General features: G+C 39.2%; 1 protein-coding gene across 1 annotated transcript in view; it reads right to left on the minus strand.

Annotated features, from left to right (window-relative positions):
* Positions 1-16,162, minus strand: part of CCDC57 (coiled-coil domain containing 57) — a 38,860-nt gene that overhangs the window by 4,115 nt on the left and 18,583 nt on the right. The window contains exons 6-9 of the mRNA XM_027705211.1: positions 12,631-12,859; positions 11,806-11,942; positions 5,541-5,663; positions 4,958-5,180 (exon numbers count right to left, since the gene is read on the minus strand). Coding sequence (XP_027561012.1) covers positions 4,958-5,180; positions 5,541-5,663; positions 11,806-11,942; positions 12,631-12,859 — 712 coding nt within the window. The remainder of the gene's footprint in view (positions 1-4,957; positions 5,181-5,540; positions 5,664-11,805; positions 11,943-12,630; positions 12,860-16,162) is intronic.

Here is a 16,162-nt window from a genome sequence, read left to right on the forward strand (position 1 = left end):
TAAACCCAGGACACCTACTGAGTACCTGTGGAGGTGGGGTTTCTCAAAATGTAGAGTGGGACATGAAAATACAAAGTTTCATCTATCCCAAACGTGTATAAATCCAGTGTCTAATGAGAACACAGCTTGCCTTACGCCCTTATTCCCTCTGCACTGACCCCAGCCTCTGCTGACCCCACGAGATACAGCTGATACTGATCTGTTCACATGGTACCATACAGGGCCCTTCACAGTACTGGCTTTATGCTAAATGCAGTCTTAGAGTTGAACTTTAATAGGCGATGTTTGCCTTTTTTTCCCCAAAAAACTAGTGTCTCCAACAGCAAGTAATAACTTTATTAAGCTAAATTACTCAAAGAAAATAAATTTCAGGTTTCTAAATGTTTTACAAAGCTTCCCCTCCTCCTGCCTAACAGTTACTCTGAAATCTAAAAAGGCCCGATAGCCCACCGGTGAATGGAGAAAACTTGCAGCAGGCAAACATCACCTGATCACCTGGCTGTACATGTGTGCCATGATTTTCAGAGGAAAGCAGACAACTAATCTGATAAGCAACTTTCCTTTGAGGGTGGCTTGTCATCGGCATTCAAGACACGCATAATGTGGATCACCAACCAAAATCTTTCACCTGCTCTCAGCCTCTGGTATAGAGCATTTAAAAAGCAAAGAAATACAGAAGCGTATTTCTTACTAGTACAGCCTATGTATCTTATGGAGCCTTTTAATATCATCATGGCTTGTACCTGTCTACCTCTGTAGCAGGTTTTCTTTTAATAATATGGAACAAGAAAGACACTTTTGTCAGGAATCTATGTTCCTTCTAAATACCTGCTCTCAAGTTATCTACAGAATTAACATATAAGCTATTAAATCCATTTCATTTCTACAAGATAAACTGAAAATTAGCAAGTAGAGTAAAAAGAGAGAAAATTAAAATATCTCATAGCCTTTTGACTTGCTTGGAAGTTTATACAAGTTCTGAATTTGATGGTGAAATGAATAAAGTCTATAACAGTCTACTTCAGTAATTCAGTTTTAAGATGTAGTCATTAACACTTCAAAACACACTGAGCATTGAGTCATTGCATTGTGTCACATGCTGGAAACACAGCAAATTGCAGGGCTTACTTGACGTGCCAACCATTTTGACTGCTGATAGGCTGTTCTGTACATGAAAAAAATGAATCAAACTGTTTAACAGGTTCAGAAAAATCATTTTTGTGCTACAGTTCTCTGTTTCACCAGAAATGTCCCTAAAACATAGCTAGTGATATAATCAATTTGGACAGAGTGAACTTGGAATAAAAAAGTTTGAATAAGCAAACTAACTTGCTTGCTCTGTAGCAAATGGCAAATGGTGCTGCACCCAGTTGGCAGCCAGTCACCAGTGGTGTCCCCCAGGGATCAGTGTTGGGCCCAGTTCTGTTTGATATCTTTATCGATGATTTAGATGAGGGGATTGAGTCCACCATCAGCAAATTTGCAGATGACACCAAGTTGGGGGGGAGTGTTGATCAGTTGGAAGGCAGGAGGGCTCTGCAGAGGGGCCTGGACAGACTGGAGAGTTGGGCTGATTCCAATGGGATGAGGCTCAACAAGGCCAAGTGCCGGGTCCTGCCCTTTGGCCACAACAACCCCCTGCAGCACTACAGGCTGGGGACAGAGTGGCTGGAGAGCAGCCACACAGAGAGGGACCTGGGAGTTTGGATTGACAGGAAGCTGAACATGAGCCAGCAGTGTGCCCAGGTGGCCAGGAAGGCCAATGGATCCTGGCCTGTATCAGGAACAGTGTGGCCAACAGGTCCAGGGAAGTGATTCTTCCCCTGGACTCAGCACTGGTGAGGCCACACCTCGAGTGCTGTGTCCAGCTCTGGGCTCCTCAGTTCAGGAAGGATGTTGAGCTGCTGGAGCAGGTCCAGAGAAGAGCAACAAGGCTGGTCAAGGGACTGGAGCACAAGTCCTAGGAGGAGAGGCTGAGGGAGGCTGTTCAGCCTAGAGAAGAGGAGGCTCAGGGGAGACCTCCTCACTCTCTAAAACTACCTGATAGGAGGGTGTAGCCAGGTGGGGGTTGGTCTCTTCTCCCAGGCAGCTGTCAGTAAGACAAGAGGGCTCAAGGTCTTCAGCTCTGCCAGGGGAGGTTAAGGTTAGATATTAGTAAGAAATTCTTTACAGAGAGGGTGATCAGCCATTGGAATGGGCTGCCCAGGGAAGTGGTGGATTCTCCGTCCCTGGAGGTTTTTAAGATGAGACTGGATGTAGCACTTAGTGCCATGGTCTAGTAACTACGGTGGTAGTGGATCAAGGGTTGGACTTGATGATCTCAGAGGTCCCTTCCAACTCGACTGATTCTATGATTCTATGAAATCATTCTTGTTACTGAGCTTCCAAGTCTCTGTGTGTGTCACTTGTACCTGAAAGCCCAGTTCTGAGTCACTTTATCTTAATGACAGTTCTATCTAACCATGTGTTTGATGAATGTACTAAATTCAAGTGTGTGGAATTAAACAGGAAAGATTGAATTAATTTTCCATAGCTCAGGCATGAAAAATAATGCAAGCCTCTGCTAAAAATCAGAACTTGAAAATTTTGTATATTTTGCTTCTAAGGGGATGTTCTTCCAAAAGGAAAAATTTTGCTTTCACAATCTTGCTTTCTGAAATGCAGAGTTCACTCTAGTAGAATTAAGGACACCTTTTGGTTGGTTTCCTGGAGGAGAAAGCTAGGCAGCAAAAAAGAGCATTTAAAAATCTTATTCTTGCAATGCAGCATTTCAGGGCCTGCATGTTTGAATTAGAAGTTCCACTCTGGTGTTCTTCAGATAAATCTGGATGCAGAGATAAAATTAAAGTTGTTCTCAGGAAAATATCAGCCCTTACTGATGCTTCACTTGTTTCACATTGGCAGTACCATCTTTCCCTTTTGCTATTCTCTAGATCCCCAAAAATCTACATTAAGTTTTGCAACAGTGGCTGGAAATTTCTAGACATTAAGAAACTGATGTCCTTGTAAGGCTGCCAGAGCTGTTGCATCACACGTACAACAGCACGAAAATGCATGGCACTATCAGTAATGTTTCAAAGACATCCTTTTGCTTATCCTGTCAATATAGGCCTGACCTGAAATAACTCTTCCTATTTCAGTCCCAGCCTCACAAAAAAAGCACATGAATCATGACTGTCAGCACTATGTCCATTCCAGTCCTACAGGTCTATCAATGCACATTACTTTGTCCCTGCAATGGACTGCCCTTGTGAGTAAATACACTTATAATCCACTTCTCATTTTGAAAGCCCTTTAAAATATTATTTTTTCTTGTGAGCTGCTAAAGATGGTTCATTGCATCCATATACTGATTTAAAAGTAGATGTAACATAGGCTGGAAAGGACTTCTGGGTGAAACGTCCCAGTGCTTATCACTCCCTGCTCAGAATATCTTGACACAAGTTGTGTCCATTGCCTCTTTTCTTTTCATGGTGCACCTCTAAGACTCTTTTTCTGTCTTCTCCAAAATCCCTCTCTGGCTACTTAAAAAGCAGCAATAACACCACTCACTGACTCTTTTCCATGCTGAACAACCCAGCTCTCTCAGCCTCTTCTCATGCAGTGTGTTCCTGTGCCCTAGCAATTGTGACTCTGCTCTGGACTCCAGTTTGTCAATCTTTTGTACCAGAGGGTCCAAAGGTGGACGCTGTCTCCAGATGGGGCCTAGAAGTGAACAAATCCCTTAGCTCACTGGTTGCATTCTTGTTCCTGCACTCTGATATGTGGTTAATGGCACATGAGTATCCATGTAATGGTAACAGGTCATTGCCAATATAAAGCTCATTTGAAAAGGCTAAATGGCTGTCATATTATTCCACAGATGCTGTCAGATCTCAGGAATAACGATGATCACCTTTACTTGGAACATTCTGGAGAAATGTTTGTCTGTCTACTTATAAAGACCTGTAATAAAGAAGAGTCTACAATCTCTCTAGGGAACACAGTCTGCTATTAGCCATCCTGCTGTTAGCCATCCCTGAAGTTTGTATGTCTGTTACTTTTTGTCTGATCCACAGCAGGTGTTAGAGCAGTTTCCCAAAGTTTTGCCCATGAAGGATTACTCCATGAACAGGCCAACAGTTTGGGAGATGTAATATTAATCTGCAATACACTGCTCAACATAATAGCTACCATTAAAAAGTTCCTTTACAATTTGCCTGTTAAGAAGCTACACTTTACTGCACACATCTTACAAATGGTGCTCTTGCTAAATATTCCAAGAACCTGGTGCTTTTTGTAGACATATAATACTGATTAATGTTCAGTCTATGACCTAGGTTTTACCTTTGCCTCTATCCTAACCCTGACACTGTCTCACATATAAGAATATGTGTCTGCTTTTATTTTTTTCTCTTCCAACTTGTTGCACTGGACTATAAAACTCTAGTGAATATCAATACCTAGTTCATTTGTGCCCACAGCACATACCACATTATACCCGTGATATCACTTTTGGCTTTTAGGTCTTAGCACATTAAGGAGTATTGGAGCAATTAACCTGCTATAAAAATAACAATTAAGCAAGGATTTGCCAAATTATACTTTGATCTAACAGTTACTTGGCAACACATAGAGTGTGCAGTTCTCAAACAGATACTTTCATATCTGCCCCAGCTAAGTTTTAGACTATGTCAAAACAGAACTTGCAATTTCCAGGAGTACTTAATAAAAGTGGAGAAGTATTTGCAACGATGGCATTAAAACCAAAGAGCTGTATAGACATTCCTCTTAATTCTTACTTCTGCTGGCAACAGTGGAATTCCCTTTAAGTAACTCATTCAGATTCTGATGATAGGACTGTAACAACAGCAGCAGTCAAGTAAAATAATTAGTGGAAGGGGACAGAATTCCACTACCGTACTTCCACTCTTCAAGAAGAGTCAAATACTGTGAGTACTTTACAAAGCGGGCTTACCTTGGTTGCTGTTCTTTTGAGGACTGAGAATAGAAAGGCTTGATCCCATTTCTAAAGTTTGCCAAACACCTTGACAGAAATTATATGCTCTAGATGAAGAAAGCTGGACCTGCTGGATTTGACTAGGACTCTGCCTGAGCGGCTGACTTTGAACAATCTTTGAGGATGCATTTGCCTTTTGTTCCTCTGGCCCGTGATTTTCAATAGAGAAATCTAGCTGAACCTGTTCAAATTCAAAGATAATCTTACGGAAATACATACTTTTCATGTCAAAGACATCTGAAAATTGGTTAAATTTCATAGTGGCATCTTGGACTTCGAAAGATACAAGGTTTCAGCAAGAGGCAAGACAAAAGAAAACTATTATTTTTAATTTTGAAAGGTTGTACAAGATTAATTACAACATCATGACAGTGATTGAGAAACCCTAGTTTATTTAGTGTTAACAAATGCTATTTCGTACAGGAAAAATTAATAATTTAAAAAAATACATTGATTTTTAAGTCTTCCAGGAGATGTTGAGCAATTCCAATTGAAAAATCCAACTTAAGGTGATTACACTGATGATAAAACTGCACTGTACCTCAGAGGATGGCAATTCTATTTCTTCCCCACAGCTGCTTGGAGCTTCTTCTTCCTTTAAGCCAGGGCAGGCAACTAGAGAAGACAACCTCGAGGGATGCTGTTGCCTTGCATATTGCAGCTTCTAATATGAAATATTACATTTACACAAGTAACTCATAGTCTCTAAAAATAATACATTTATAGCTCAGTTTGCTGTTACACTGCTAGATTTAAAATAATCAAAATAAGGAACATAAAAAATTATGTTCCCTTCAGATCAACAGGGCCAAACTACCTTCCTAATAAACCTTGTATTAAATCTGTTCAAAATCTATATTTCCTGGTGCTGTTACTATCACTCTGCTTGTTGCTCAGGTTTATATTGTCAGGGTCATTCTTCACTTTTGTCTTTTCTCATGGTTAAATTACAGAAGAAAAACTCCAAAAGAATACCTAAAAACCCAATTAAAATAAGGCAGCTATGGAAAAGTAATTTGTCAGCAACTAAAAAAAATGTAATTTACCCCACAAAGTTTCACCAACTTTCAACATGTAGTAATTAAAGTGAGGTTTGATGAAAAGCAAACTGCTTCAGCCCTCTCAAAGGAGATGAAAATAAACATCGAAGTCTTTTGCTATATATTTAAGGCTAAAGAAACAAAATGTGACCCCATCATATAAAATAACTGACAGTGAAATTCCTGTAGCTATGACAGTAATAAATTCTCTCAGTTTTTGGTAAGGATGATGATTTTGAACACAGGAGCAAATGTAGCCTGGCTAGTAAGAGTGATCAGCTAGAATAAAAATATCCAAACTAGAATAACAGTAGTTTTTGAAGGTCAACCTAGAGCTCAGCTTCAGTGCAGGAGCTGAAGCCTCAGCAGGTATGTTCTGGGTAAAGAGCAGCCTGGAATTAGAGTACTGAATACCTTGGATGTAAGAAGGGCTATGCTTTCTAGTCTGGACAAATGATGTTTTCAAAGGTTCCAGAGGTGGAAAGATCCTCAATGACAGCCACTTCAGCCATGACCTCCAAGCAAGCCATCAGCTGAAGAGATTGAACAACTACTCCCAGAATTTAGCACACCAACTGGAAACTCACAGTCAAATGCTACCTCTCCAAGTGCCATGGACATACTGTATTTTGTAAAATCTATTTATTCTTACAAAAGTAAGAATGATCTGTAATGATTTTTAACAGAACACATGAGATACAAGATATGTAGAAAAATACAGAGTATCTACCTAATTAAAAATAAGGCCACAGAAGTCTGGGATGGATGGGTGATGAATATTCATTGGTCTTAATGTAAGAGTCAGCTAAATTCTAAGATGAGCCGTGAAAGAAAGAAAAAGAGGTGAATAAGAAAAAAGAAGTTGTAAAAAATGTGGTTTTGAATTGTGGGAATTTTGCACAGATCTGGAAATTGTCTTTAGATACGTTTAGTGTAAGCATTTAGCTAGTCTTTTTCAGACTCAATCCCAGCAGTGTACAGATGGAAAAAACAGGTTACAAGAGGTCTACTCAAACGCTTTGCTGTACCCTAATTTCCTTTGTAAAAATTATTTCCAGTGTTAAGAGTTTAGGAAGATCACTATTTCTGAGACAGTGAGCTGAAAGTTCAAGTGAACAAAGGATGCCAAGCTTGCGACTTTAATAAGATGTTCATAAGCATCCTAAACAAACGATCCATCCACAAGCATGCTGAGGCATTCCACAGTAAGTTCTCCTGTTGGCAGACCACATTCCAGGCATTCGGCACACTGTAACAGCTGCCTCACTTATTCCCTTCTGAAACCTCACAGAGGAAGATCAGAATCCTATGCTGAGGACTGTTACAGAGGACCAGATTTAAACTTTCCACCTCGGAGTTTTACAAGAAATTAAAGATTTCCTGCTCCAGAAGTAGCTCATACCACTGTCCCATAAGATGTGTCATTGATATGTCAGCGAGGCTATTTATTTGATGCTCAGTTCTTTTCTCTGAGGACCCTCCTTGCGCTACAACAAGACGCTAATACTTCTTGTGGCAGTGCTGCTGTGACAGCTCTTGATCATGCCCTCAGACTGTCAATGAAGAGTTGAAAAACAGTGCTGCATTACCAGATGTGTTCTCACAGAACTCAAGTAATTTGAATCTTCCCAGCTCAAAATCTAGATGGCTTTCACTATGTTATGTCCTAAATCATATTTTTCATGCCCTCACTAATACTTTTGACATCAAAAGAACTTGATTAGATAAATTTGCTAAAATATACCAGATTCTCCAGCATGCATTGCACTTACCTGGCTGACCTTTCAAAGTTCTCAATTTCTGTTGTCTTAGACTATCTGCTATATCTGAGGGAGAACAAGTCTCCATTAGCTCTGGAAAGGTACAGTAGATGGCATTCTCAGTTTATCACTGTCAGATCGATGGTCTACAATGTTTGTTCACACTGCAACCTTTAAAACTTCTTCATTGACTAATGGGCAGTAAAGAAGAACAGGGAGTTATTTTCACTCAAGCAACCTGTTCAAATTTGGTTCTAATTGACTTTTAACAGCACAGCCTTTTGGACTTCAGGCAACCTTTCTCTACCAGACAAGAGAGCCTCTCTTGTTGGGTACCTTCTGCTAGGAGGAAGCTAAGAGAAATGCAAATACCTGGGACAGGATGTCCAAATGCAGAGTTCTTGCCTGCCAGGTTCCCTTAGAACATATTCCAAAATGTTTCCATAGATTCAATCTAACAAATTCACCTTAGCCAAGAAACATACGTACTTGTTTTCTTCCCCAAATAATATGGCTTTTCTGGCTGAAATACTGCTGCATACTTTGGATGCTTGGAGAGCTTTTTCCTTTCATATTGAAATGTCTGGGCCCTTCAAATAAGTACTACCTGGTTTTACTACTATTCTTTCTCCAAGGTAATAGCAATCCTGTGCGGAAGCTGCCTAACTGTCTGCCTAAAGACCTGATAGCAGAACACTGAACTTGACCCTGTCAGTACTTGTTCTCAAATTTAATTGCTGGATGATCTTTGCATTTCAAACTTTTACAGTATTTTCTTAGATCTACTAACCCAGAAGTTTTTGTAATTAGTCCAGATAATATCCCTCATGGATATTATCTGAAGTGCTGTTTTACTACATAGGAAAAAATATATCTGTTTTCAGCATAACTAAATTGCCAAAAAGATTGGACCAGCTGAGTCACTTAACCTTCATTTATGTAATTCGTAGCACTTATTCCAAGCAACTACTGGCTCAGTCATCCAAGAGGTTAATATGCTTTGTTCTTTTTTTCTTTAGCACCACTCTTAACTGTAAGAAAAATATAATATTAATTAGAATTTACTTCCACTGGCTCTTTCTCAAGAACCTCACCTTTGTCATTCAAACTGTCTGACCAGATGGTTCATATACTTTGTATTAAACCTAGGCCAACCAGGTAACATCTGAAGAATTAGTAATGATTTCGGGCTAAAACCCCCACAGGATGGCATGCTCAACATGAATGTGTGGTTATTCCATCTTATCTTTTTAGAATGTGTCTAGGTATAAAAATGTTTAAGACATTTTTAGAATGTATTCAGATGGTAAAATTTTCAAGTAAATTACTTAAATTTGTGATTTCCTAGTGTAATCTGACAACATGATAGGAATATCTCCTGTGGAGTTTTATATTATCTAGAGATAATACTAGAGATCTTAGTATGTAAAAAGGTAAACATTTAATTTCAATCTCCGACATATTCATAGATGAACTTTAATAATCCACAAAAAGGTTCTCAAATCTTTTCTTGATTTCCGTTAAGACAAGTAAGAATACATAAAGGAAGAATTAAAAATAAACAGGATCCTCCAGAGGACATTAGCTTAAATTCAGCTGATTTTTAACCCCAAAGGCAGAGGAGATTGCAGTTTTAATCTAATATGCTGGAGGCCGACTGTTTGCAAAGCAGCTCAGCAGAAAAGAAACAAGAAACCTGGTGGACTAAAAGTTGAACATGAGGCAGCAGTGCATTCATGAGGCCTTCGGCTAACAGCACCAAGACTGCACCAAGAAAAGCATTGCCAGCAGGTCACAGGAGGTGATTGTTTTCCCTCTGCCAAGCACTGGTGCAACCACATTTAGAGTACTGTGTCCAGTTTTGGACTCCCCAGGACAAGAAAGACATCGACATACTGCAATAGCCACAAACAGCAAACAGCCACACAGATGATCAGCGAATTGGAACATCTGACATCAGAGTGAGATTGGGGCAGCTGGCCTTGCTGGCCTCCAGAAGAGATAGGTCAGGAATGATCTTTTCAACATGTATAAGCACCTGATGAGGATGGTGGATGGAGATATAGATGACTGAGCCAGACTCTTCCCAGTGGAAGAGCGAGGCAATGGGCAGAAAGAAGTATAGAACACTCTGCTGAAGTGTAAGGCAAAAAACTCCAACCAAATGCCAACGTTCTTTATTGTGAGAGTGACCAAACACTGGAACGACTTGCCCGGAGCAGTTCCCAAAGGAAGTATTTCCCCAACTGAACTTGGTTAATAATTCTACTGGAGTTTTATACCTCAGAGCAACAACCTCCCTCTTTCTGAAAGAACATTGTTTACTGCCCTCAAAACTACAATGACAATCAGCTGCTCTGACTCAATCCTCACAGGAACAAATTGCTGATCAATTAAGTAAAGTACATAGTGAAATCCTGAATATCCAAGTTACTGGGAGGTTTGCCACTAACTACTAGGGGAGCCAGGATTTATCCATTTGTCTCTGATGAAAGCTGCAATTTAACCATTAAAAGTTGTATTTCAATTACAAAAGAAAAGAGACAGGTTAACTACATATCCTGCTTTCATTTATGGGAAAGGTGCAATTACAATAATTTGGACGTGGGTGCTTCAAAATCCCACCATTGTGAATGTTTGAAAATATGCTCACTGATTAATAATTTTAACGTTTATCTTAGGACATACTGCAAATATGTCAAATGGCCTTTCCTCACTTACTAAAAACTAAGCTTTATAAAACTCGTAATTTAGGATTGCATTTATTGCTGCAACAAGTGTTTCTAAAATACCTTGGCTGAAGATCATGTTTAAAAATATTACTTTTGAAGTCCCAAACCCTTTAAGCATCTGGGGAAACCCCTTAAGCAGAGGGAAACATCTGGCTAGTGGCCAGTCACTACTGGTTTTCCCCAGGGCTCAATTTTAAGGCTAGTTCTCTTCACTCTTTCTATCAGTGACTTGGACACACAAATTGAGTCTGCACTAAGTACATCTGCTGACGATACTAAATTAGGAGGACTCGTTGATTTCCTTGAGGGTAGAGAGACCTTACAGAGAGATCGTGATAGACTGGAACACGTGGCAATCACCAACTGCATGAAAATTAATAAGAGCAAAGATGATGGATTCTGTACCCAGAACAGTGTAATGCTGGAGGTCTATATCCACTGGTGGACAAGAGGCTGAAGTGCAGCCTGGGGAGTTTGGTTGCTGGCAAGCTCAACGTGAGTCAATAGTGTGTCCTGGTGGCCAAAAGTGCCAACTGTGTCCTCGGTGCGTTAAGCATAGCACAGCTGAACAGCCAAAAGGGTGACTGTCCCACTACACTCAGCATTGGTGCGGCCTCACCTTGAGTACTGTGTGCAGTTTTGGGCTCCACAATATGAGAAGGATATAGAAATAGAAATATTAGAATGTGCCCAAAGAAGAGCAACAAAGATGGTGAAAGGACCAGAGGGCTAGATTTATGAGGACCGGTTGAGGATACTTGGCTTGTTCAGCTTAAAAAAGATGAGACTGAGGAATGATCTCCTTGCTGTCTATAAATTCCTCATGATAGGGAGCAGTGTAGGAGGTGCTGATCTCTTCTTTTTGGTGTCCAGCGATAGGATGCAGGGGAATGGCTTAAAGCTGCATCAGGGGAAATTCAGACTGAATATTAGGAAGAAGTTTTTCCCTGAGAGGGTGATCAAGCAGTGGAACAACCTCCCCAGAGAGTGGTCATGGCCCCAAGCCTGTCTGTGTTCAAGAAGCATTTGGGACAATGCCCTTAGATACACGGTTTAACTTCTAGGTTGTCCTCTCTGGCATCAGGATTCAAAGATCCTCGTGGGTCCCTTCCAGCTCTGGATATTCTATGATTTTATGAAATCTCCCAAAGAGACATTTGAGCTTAAGTCAGTAAGAGTCATTTAAATGCGGAATTTTAAGGAAAGTTACATTCATGAAATTCGAACTGGCTTAATGGATCATTATCACTATATTTCAGAGAGCATATAATTACCTGTGTTGTGAGTTTGTGCTGTAGATGTTTTAGAGCTGATAGCTGACACTGTGTTCTTTTCACAAGTTCTCTTGGAAGCAGACTACCAGAGGCAATACAAACTGTGCACTGTTTAGAGCCAACAGGATGCCAAAGTCCTATAAAGGAGAGAAAATACCAAGGAAGGCATTCTTTGTTGTTATTTTGTCATCAATATTACATTCCCAGCAAGTGTTTACAGCAGATAGGAATGAACCACAGAACCCAGGCCTTCTCACTGCAGATGGGTTCAATGCTATGCAGAAATGGGCTTTGTGGTTTTTTCCTTTGCTCTATTGCCAGAGAAACTGTACATGGAACATAAATATCCACTGTGAAATCTTCTTACATTATATATACTCTTAATTCAAGTTTGCTCTACAGTAAACTTATTCTGCTTTCTCTTCCACTTTCCTAAAACATTAGTTTTTATTCCAAGAGATAAACTACCTCTTTTCTGCTCATAAACAAAGTCTTAGTTCAAGTTCCAGTTCCCACACTGACATCTAGGCATCACGGAGTCCTTCATCTATGATGTTAATCAACAAAAGTTGATTTTGTTGACTTTCATTGTTCTATATTAGTATACAGACTTTCATTGTTCTATATTAGCAGCGCCTATCAAAGGATAATCTTACTTGCAACAATTAGTACCACAGTCTCACACAAACTATGCAGATCAAGGATCAGTTAGGTCCAGCACTTTGTTTTCATATTAAAGCCTATCTCTCTCCAGCTCGAAGGATGAATTGATTCCCAGATTTTATTCTACATGTATGTTAGCACTCTTCTGTAGAATAAATTTACCTTCCTTTAACACCATTCCAAGTTCTGCCCTGAGTCTGTTTCCCATTTCAATCAACTGCCGCTTCTCTTGGTTTAGGATTGAGATTTTTCTTGCTGCTTCCTTCAGTTTATTTTGCATTCCCTGTAGAGCATGTTTGACACCATATTGAAGCTCAACACCAGGACCTACATCAGGCAACTGTTGTCCAAGATCTACTATCTTTTCTTCAAGAACTTTGGGTTCTGGCCCCTGAACAAAACAGATAGTGCTTGTAATGAATATTTTGAAAGTGTGGTCTGAAGGTTGAGAGATTTGTAGAAACACGCATTAGAATCCAGTTGAAGAAAAAGTGTAAAGTTGAAGTCTACTGCCCATTTTTTGGAGTCAGTTTCCAAGATTTTGTTAGCAATATACGGCAAATGAAACTGTGGAGCAAAACACTGTAACAGACTGAGACATCCCCACAAATACTGATAACTGTGAGTGTAAAATAATACACATAGGATAACGCTTTATAACTGTAAACTAAAGAGCAGTTAATTTTAAGATAAAATGTGGAAAAAACCCACTTTATAGCAAATAGCAATCTACCACAAACCCTTCTTTGTTTAATCATTGTGTACATACACACATAAGGGGTAGATCTGACTTAAAACATTGTTTTAAAGAGAAAGGCTGCAGAATGAAAAGCAAAGATTCTACAGTCTGTTTTGTCTCTGCAAACCTGAGTCCACCTGCACATATACATAATGATAAAAGTACTTACCCAAAAGATAAATCCTTGTTTTTCAAGAGCTATATACTTGCCTCTTTTAGCCCCCATAAAGGGCATATCCATTTAAATACTCATCATTCACTGAACAAATCATCTCCCTATAGACATTTTAAATTTCACACATTGCCACAAGTATCTAAATATATCCCATGCATTAAAATTGTTTTACAAAACTCTTACTCATCTGTATGTTTACTCTTCTATATATAAATTAGTTAGAAGTGTACTACACTAACTGTGCAACCCCAATCAGTTTTCAAGTAAATCACCCTGTACAGTACGATTCCAGAAGTACACATTGAAAGCTATTATCCATACTGACAAGAAAACCAACCACCATTGCCTTAGCGTGCCATGCAATTCCCATTCTCTTATTCCTTTGGAGAGTTTTACTGTAAAAAGGAAGGCTCTTGAGAACATACATGGAAAGCACACAGTTCTACAAATACTGTGGGGGAGAATGATAGAGAAATTAGTGCAAGACTAGAATCTAAAAATACTAAGAAAGACAGCAAAGTAAAAAATAAAAAGGAACACCACTGGCACACATTTGGCAATTTATATAAAAGAAATTAATGTAAGTAGCCACAAATTATTACATTCTCCCTTCATCATACGAACAGTGAAATTAACAAGCAAGGCTCAACATAAAGAGAGGTGAAGGCAATGACCCCTTACAGCCCCACTGGTTGTCACACTGTGTTACCTTCACCAGACCAAAAGGCAAAAGCACATCACATGGCTGGGGCAAGGAATACCATTTGCTTAAACTTCTATTTTTCCTGAACTTTTCAGAAGAACATTCAACAGCATTACACAGAAATTTTTTTTTCCAGGGACAGATTGTAAACTGTAGAGCTAGGATTGGAACTCAGAAATCTTTTTACCTTTAGATCTGTTTCCAGAGCAATATTCTACAGTATAAAAGAGAGAAAACACTGATAAAATAAGTACTAAAAAAGAGTGGGAGGAAAAACTCTCCTCAGAGCTGATACAAAAGAAAAATATACATACACACAGAAGTTCACATGCCTATTTTACTAGTTTTCACAATAAACTTTCCTCTTTAGCAATGGAGTCTATAATTTCTAGATCATGGTCACAGAACCTCTGTTATATTAAGTGGAAAAAAGAAAACTATTGCTATGGTTCTCTTCACATCTGCACACCCATGTTTAGTTACCATTATTGCTCAACACATTCTGAACTCCCTGAGGTAGAAATATTTTTGCCTGTATTTCTTCATGGCCTTAAGTACATCCTTAGCATGCAATTAATAAACATAAGAAGTACAAAGACAGTATAGAAGAAATTTAAAGATAAGCACTTCTAGAATCCAGTAAGAAATTCTAATGAAGTTTTGCCCATTATTTTTAAGATATTTTCAGGACTGTTTCCGGCTCCCAGTCTATGTCTAAGAAGGCTTGTTATGCACTAAGAAAGAAAAAAATAAAGCAGACAGCAGAAATAGCCAGGAAACAACAGTTCAACTTCAGTGAAGACAGAATTAAGTACAAATCCAGCATTTTATTCACTTGAAGTTTTGGCCTGCACATCTACTATTTAGTAGGTGTTCATATATACAAAGCAGAGACCCCTGGTGGCCTAGTGGTTAGCGTGCAGGACTTTCACTGCTGCGACCCGGGTTCGATTCCCCGGTCTCCTGGCCTGATGGAGGTCGTTAGCCCTGTGTGGCCATCCATCTATGAGAAGGACACTCTAAACAAACCTACGTCCTGAGGACCTCACTGCCATTGTCCAAGCTTGCTTGGCCCCGGCAGATGAACCTTAGGATTAAAGGGTGGGCTCAGTTCAGCGCAGGCTGTGTCTCACCTAAAAAATCCATTGCGCAGGCTGGAAAGGTAAAAAGACCTTTCCCCAAATCTTCGTTCGCGAAGATGGGCCATTATATACAAAGCACAATTAATTCAGCATTTCATGCTGAAGGTGCACATCTGCCTGAAAATGTTCCTGTTCTCATATCCAGCTATAAGCATTCTATTATAGTTTAGCATCATGAAGCAAAGGATTAACCTCTGGAGCACAGAATGTTCATTTCCTATTTTACAGTCTCCAAGGCAAAGTCATTCTCTACTTTTCTTTGAAGGCTCTTTCTCAACTTAAAGAAATGCAAAGAAAATGAAAATGCGTCTTGGACAGTAGTTTGTAAAACATTTTCTGCAACAAAAAAAGAATAATTGGTATAAAGTTTAGTTTCCACCTAGTTCTGGAAGTGGCCAAAGAGAAAAAGTAAATCTGAGCTGTCTGTACTGGCACACAATGATTTTCAAAATATGATTTGACAGCATGAACAAACATATTTCTAAAATATTTCTATATTCAGCAAAGATTAAACATGATCCTGGTAGGTTTTGCATTTTTTCCACACAAGGTTCCCAATGCTCCAAAGTTTTATTTAAACATTGATATTGATTCAGTTTTTTAAGCTCTTAGCTTTTAACGTAATCGGGACCTCTCATGCTTATTTATTACTTAGCTATTATTTCAATTTTCTTGAACTTAGATGGTTACTAGTGAGTCTTAACAATAAGATTAAAGCATGAAACAGATATTGTTAGATTTTACAGATGACTTGACAATTAGAAACTCATTATTTTTGAACTGTATTTTAAACTATCTTACTTCAAACTGTTTACTGCACCATGAATTTGCTGGGAAACAGGAAGAGGAGAACATACAGTGACTTACTCCTTACACAGTAATAGATATTTGTCCCAGTTTTCAATTCCATTATTATTTTTTCCAAGAGATGCCAC

This window comes from Neopelma chrysocephalum, unplaced genomic scaffold (assembly GCF_003984885.1).
Source record: "Neopelma chrysocephalum unplaced genomic scaffold, ASM398488v2 Primary Assembly neopelma1_321, whole genome shotgun sequence".
Classification (NCBI taxonomy): Eukaryota; Metazoa; Chordata; class Aves; order Passeriformes; family Pipridae; genus Neopelma; species Neopelma chrysocephalum.